Consider the following 6,054-nt stretch of genomic DNA (forward strand, 5'->3'; position numbering starts at 1 on the left):
AGAAATGGGACTCAAACGAGTCCAGCTAGGTGGGCATCCAGCCTCTTCTTAAAGACCCCCAGGGTAGGGGCCAGCACCACTTCCCTTGGAAGTTGGTTCCAGCTCCTAGCCGCCCTAACGGTGAAGTAGTTTTTGCGGATGTTCAATCTATACCTCCTCTCCAACAGCTTGTGCCCATTTCTCCTTGTTATGCCAGCGGGCGCTAGGGGAAACAGCGTCTCCCCCAAACCCCTCTGGTCCCCCCTAGTGAGTCCTAAGAGATTTGAAACAGTAGTGTAGAAGCCTGAGTGCTTCCAGTTATAATATGGTGCTTAAACGTTGCACAGTCCTCAATCCATGTGCAGCACAGGAGGAAGTCTGAATACATCTGGACTGAGTTTGTTGGTTACTTAAAGATAGTATAACTCATAACATCACACGGTGCAAATAGCACTGCCAAAATATTAAAAACATTCTTTGGGGTTTGGGCTGAAAGATACTTATAATAGCCTTTTCTCAGGGCTGTTTCAGACTACCTCAGAATCCTTGTACTCGTTTCTTCTTCCCAAACACTCTGAAGAGCTGATTTTCAGAAATATTGAGTATCCACAGTGTCAGTAACTGAGAGCTGCAGGTACTAAACACTTCTGAAAATCAGAATATGTGAACACGCAGAGTCCATCTGCTTGTAAGAGAAATGTAATTGTGATTTTAAAATGCAGATTTAAATAACAGAAAATATGCCTATCCAATGCTGTGGGAACTCTGCAATTAAGAATACAGTTCATTTCCTGTAGCAGTAAAATAATTGTTTGAAAGGGGAATTCAATTATCCAGCCACCTACAAGACGTACCTCCCCCTCCTTCATTGTTCTGGGAATCACAGCGCCAGCTGTCTCCAAAAAACATGCATTAAAGTGCCTTTCTTGGTGTCTTCAGAAGGGTCACCACAAGTGGAATACTTGGGGAGCAAGCACAATGCAGCGATGTGCAGCAGTACCTAAGCTAGCTCTAAATGTGCTGTGTGGACAAAGCCCAGAGACTGGTAGTGGTTAAAACAAACAGAGAGAATGAAAACAATGTGGCCTGGTCATCTTTAATGGGAATATTTCTTCAACAGAACCACACAGAGAATATCCATTTCTGAGTGATGAGCACATGAGATGAAATATTTGACAAGGAAGTTCTTTGCTGTTGTCAGCCTTGCCAGAGCTGCTGCTGCTGCTGCTGCTGTGCTGGATTGGATCATGTTAGACTGATTTTCTGCACAGCAAAACTAAAATGCAGTTGTAAAAGCAGTGTAGTCATAGCACTGAGCACAGAGCGCATGCCGTGGTAACACCGTTCTCTGTTGTGCTCTGCTCTTGGGTTTCGATCTACACCAGGTGATGCAGCCAGACACTGGGGATGACGAGGAAGTGTTAGAAGCTGTTCCTGCAGAGCATCCAGAAGAGAGATCCATCCCAATCAAGCAGGATGTCCCTGGGGCCGTGGAACAGGAGGTCTTTGGAGCCCCAGAGCAGGAGCCAGAGCAGGCGGTCTTTGGAGAGCCGAGGCAGGGGGACCTTGGATTCTCCTTGGATTCTCCAAGATTCTCCTCTGAAGAGGTGAGTGCTCCTGTATCTGAACACAACAGAGCCTCATTCACCACATGCTTACTCCAGGACTGTGACATTATGTGTTCCCACGTTGCAGAAGCAATTTTGCTAGGGGAAGCCCAAAAATGTCCGTGAAAGAGTGAGGAGAGAATCCTGATAAGCAAGAGCCCTGAAAAAAATGGGAGGGGATCACTATTATTGAATACTCCCTGTTATTTTTTAACAGTCACATTCACTTGAGCATTTGATGTGGCTCTTATTACGTTGTTCTTTATCTCTCCACCATGGACGGTATAACCTCACTGGTGTAGCTGGGGGTACCACTTTAGAGCCTTTATTTTGCTTTCCAGTTTTCTCAAGAAGCAACAAGATTGTTTTTATGGCTAGGTATTTTTCTACCTCATTCTTGTCTCAATGACACAACTCAGCAGGATTGCATGGTAAACTGTGTCAGACTGAGGCCTGGTTTTAAACGATGGCTTCTTTGTTGCAGGATAAATCCAGTGAGGATTTCCCAGACGAAGCAGGGGTGGAGAGTCTTCCTTTCAGCCAAAGCAATCTGGAGCAGCTGGTGATACGCAGTGGGAGCCAGTCCCACACCTCTTCTTTAGCTAGTCCTCAGTGGTCTGCCTCATCTGTGGGGGTGGAGGTTCATGTCGAATCAGGTATCAGTCAGTGTCTTTCTAATATGCTGTCCTTGCAGCTGGGTCTCAAGTGTATCTGGTTTTGCTCACATCTCCCAACAAGTGAAACCAGTTGCAGCAAAATACTGTAACATCTCACTTCATTAACCTCTGCCTGATGCCACCACTGAGCTAGTCCTTGTGTCCTTTCCGTCATAATTTCCCCCTTCCTATTATGATTACTGTGTCTTTTTCTTTTTTATAATCTGTGTCCTATGTGGTGTTAACTTTGTGAGGCAATCTAAACACCAGAGAACACAGGCTTTGTTACACATTCACGCTCTCGGGACATCAGTGAATCTTAACATACCTGACACGCACTGCATTTTCTTTCTGTGACATCTGCCCTTGTGTCCTTGGAGTGCAGTCCTTGACGCAGGTGTAGCCATCCCCTCTCCCTACCCGGAAGCTGACTTCCAGCAGTTTCATCCACAAATTGGTGAGCGTGGGAGCAGGCAGGAGAAAAGGGAAGAAGAGGTACATGTGGCAGATGAGGAAGCTGGAACTGAGGGCAGCGAGGAAGTAGAAGAAACGCAACTGATTGTCTTGGACCCAGAACATGTAAGAAGTGTCCCTTGTCATTTGCATTGGAAATTGCACAAAACTGAGAGGCAAACCAGGCTACAGTTTAGCTGCACCTTGGGTACATTTGTTAAATGTTGCTTTTACAAAAGTTTTAACCCCCCTGGAACACCTGTTCCTTCTGTGGTAGCTTGGAGCATGGATGAACAAACCCATTGCATAGCTTGAAAAGGGGAGGGGGATTTACAGCAGCTCAGCTGACACAGCAGCACTTGTTTTGTCTGCCTTGTACTATCCTGGGGTAAGCTAGGTCAGCTTGCTCCTGGGTGAAACAGGGTTAAGTTACCACAGGTTAGCTTCACTTGCTAAAGTTAGGAGTGGACAGACACAACAGTGACAACAGGCTCATGGGTGGTAAATCTCCCAGCTTTCAAGAGGAATAATATTTCACATCCTCAGAGCTGCAGGTTAGAGCAGTAGGTTACGTACTGCACTCTAGTTCTCATGAAAATGAAGCACTTATGCTGGCTGGTGGAGAAATGTTGCGGGAGCTGTTGTCAGGGAGCTCTGCTGGGATCCCTCACCTCTGAGGTCCAAAGACTCTGGGCCTCTCTTAAACAGAAACTACTAGTGATGCCAAATGAGAGAGAAGTTTTATGATAGGAACAAATATCCACCAGGCTCACACTTGTACCCTAGCCTAAGTCAGAACCCTGTTCTCCATAGGTGCCAATATAAGATACAGATTTCTTCATCACTTGTTCATGCATCTGCTTCACGGATGGCAACATCATCTTGCTTCCTTTTGTAGCCACTGATGAAAAGGTTCCAAGCTGCCCTCAAGAATTACCTCACCAAACAGATGGCAAAAGTGAACCTGGACCTTCGGGAGCTGGTACAGTATCTGTCAGTGCACCTCCTGTTGCATCTCTGCCCTTTCTGAGTTGTGGTGGCTTATCCCATTTCTTTTGTATCTTCAGAAAGAGGCCACAAAGAAGGGCAAATTGCAGAGGGAGGAGCTGGGAGTGGTGCTTTACGGAGTCCAGCAACAGCTAGCCCGCCTGCAGATGGAGCTGGAGAAGAGCCACAGCAGGCATTCGCAGATAGCCATGGTGCGGCGGCAGCTGGAGGATGAGCTGCAGGACCTCAGGACTACGTACAAGAAAGCGTGTCAGAACACCCAGGACGAGCGCAGGAGAGGTGATTAGGGCACTCCCGGGTGGTCTTTCCTCATTGCTGTGGTGTGGAAATGTCTTGGGAGTTAAGGGTGCTTATCAGGTCTCTTGGGTGCTTCTCCCTGGTATCTTACTCCTCCGTCTGACTTTTATCATATGCACACACCTTTCTTTCCTTTCTCTTCAACTTGGACATGGGTGAGTGCTCCCGATATTGTCCTTGTAATTAACCTTCCCATCTGTCTCCCCAGTTTCTGCATTGCAGACAGAGGTGGAAAACCTGGCCCTGAACCTGTTCTACATGCAGAACACAGGCCAGGATGTGCGTGATGACATATCCGTGATGAAGCGGGCCGTGAAGAAGGCTGAAGTGGAGCAGATGCAAGCTGAGGTGGAGAAGAAAAAACAGGTATCAAGCAAGCACCAAGTGTTGCAGAGGCTGTGAGTGAAGCTGGCAGGGCTGAGAGTCACCAGGAAGCTGTCTTGTCGCAGGGGAGGCTAAGGCTAAGGGGACCTATTCAAGGTCATTTACTTTTTCCAAATCAGTTAATTCAGAGCTCATTTTTTCCCCTAAAATTAAGAGGGGGGAAAACCCCCACAGAAAACTGTGCGCCACCAAGTAATCTAACCCTGTGGCCCAGCTTTTTGAGCAACCCTGTAATACCGAGTCAGGATCTACACATGCACTTGAACAAAAGAGATTTAGAGAGATAGCATCTAATTTTCAAACCATGGAGATGTTATTCTGAACCACAAGTGTAGCAAAGTGATTTTAAAATCAGAACTAGAGCTGAGCAGTGTAATTTGCCTCAAGCTCCCTCTGCTGGCAAGCTTGCTGGTTTTTGTAGCAGGATAAATACTGTAGGATAGGATCTGAACAGTGGCAGGATAATGCAAATGCAAAGTAGCTGTTTAGAAGGTACTTTCATTTTCTGACTTAGTAATTTAAGGTGTTCAAATGCCATGGGCACAGGACAGTAACCCAGACAAGCAGAAGTTAGGTAAGAATTTAGACAAGACACTTTTCATTTACATTTGCATCTTACCAACATTAATTAAATGACAACAAATTCGTAGCAGATTGGTACGAAGGAGAAAGGGGTCTTCACTGTTCAGTAGAGGTGGAGATGAGAGCCTGCACCTGGCACTAAATGCACTAGAGGATGGTTCTGATTTGATACCTCCCCAGTTCAACTGAGCTATTTCACTCGAAGCTGATTCCAAACCTCCTGACCATGTGGTCTGTGCTGGGTCTGCCTGCAGTATTTGAGCTGATCCGCTTTGCTCTGATTTTGTAGGACCTGCATGTGGACCGCTTAACGAGGAAGGTCGATGAGCTGCGGGAGCAGATCGCTTTGTACGAAGCTCAGTGTATCGCCCAGGCTGAGGATACAAGACTGACACGACAAGCTGTGAGCGAGGTAGGAGGTGATAAGGTTTTTCATACATGGTTATGAGCCCTTTGCACTGTGCTTAACTCCGTGCACACAGCCTGGGTTAGATCCCCATATCCCATTTACCTACATAAGAGTAAATGTTTTCCTTTAGTCTCAAAAACGATTACCCGGATTGGGCTACATCTATGGGTTTTTTCCTTGCAAAACCTCCTTTCTCACCTCCCCCTCTTTATTTTTTGTCTTGGACACATACACATACATCCTGTGTGCGGTTCTGTTTTGGAGCTAATCAGACTCACCTGGTATTGCTGACTCATTCTGGCAGTTGAAGAGCCTTGCCTTTCCATACCAGTTCTTAGCTCTTAAAAGCCTTTTCCCCACATTACATATCTTTTTCCTATATATTGCCGCAGCACTGTAGTCAAGTATTACTTAATAATAATGTTTGGCTTTAATGCAAAGCTTGATGCCGAGATGGTATCACTTCATAAATGATGTTTTTCTATGACTACCATCACGGTACTCTGCACAGATCCAGCCATGCTAGTATGATACCCATACGCTGATACACAGATCAAAGGGAGCAGGAGGGCGCAAAAGCCCCCATGGCTCACCAAAAGCATCCGGGAATGTCTTCTAGCTAAAAGGGAGGTGCACACCCAGGGAAAGGGAGGGGCCATCACCAGGGAGGATTATACTG

The 6,054-nt window shown here is 46.3% G+C and overlaps 1 protein-coding gene across 1 annotated transcript in view; it reads left to right on the forward strand.

The window, feature by feature from the left end:
- The window catches only part of CCDC40 (coiled-coil domain containing 40), a 36,380-nt gene that overhangs the window by 12,132 nt on the left and 18,194 nt on the right, over positions 1 to 6,054 (forward strand). Inside the window, exons 3-9 of the mRNA XM_019515555.1 lie at positions 1,365 to 1,586; positions 2,071 to 2,242; positions 2,628 to 2,821; positions 3,594 to 3,677; positions 3,763 to 3,982; positions 4,209 to 4,366; positions 5,256 to 5,378. Of these exons, the coding sequence (XP_019371100.1) occupies positions 1,365 to 1,586; positions 2,071 to 2,242; positions 2,628 to 2,821; positions 3,594 to 3,677; positions 3,763 to 3,982; positions 4,209 to 4,366; positions 5,256 to 5,378 (1,173 nt within the window). The remainder of the gene's footprint in view (positions 1 to 1,364; positions 1,587 to 2,070; positions 2,243 to 2,627; positions 2,822 to 3,593; positions 3,678 to 3,762; positions 3,983 to 4,208; positions 4,367 to 5,255; positions 5,379 to 6,054) is intronic.

This window comes from Gavialis gangeticus, unplaced genomic scaffold (assembly GCF_001723915.1).
Source record: "Gavialis gangeticus isolate Ggan-Ray unplaced genomic scaffold, GavGan_comp1, whole genome shotgun sequence".
Lineage (NCBI taxonomy): Eukaryota > Metazoa > Chordata > Crocodylia > Gavialidae > Gavialis > Gavialis gangeticus.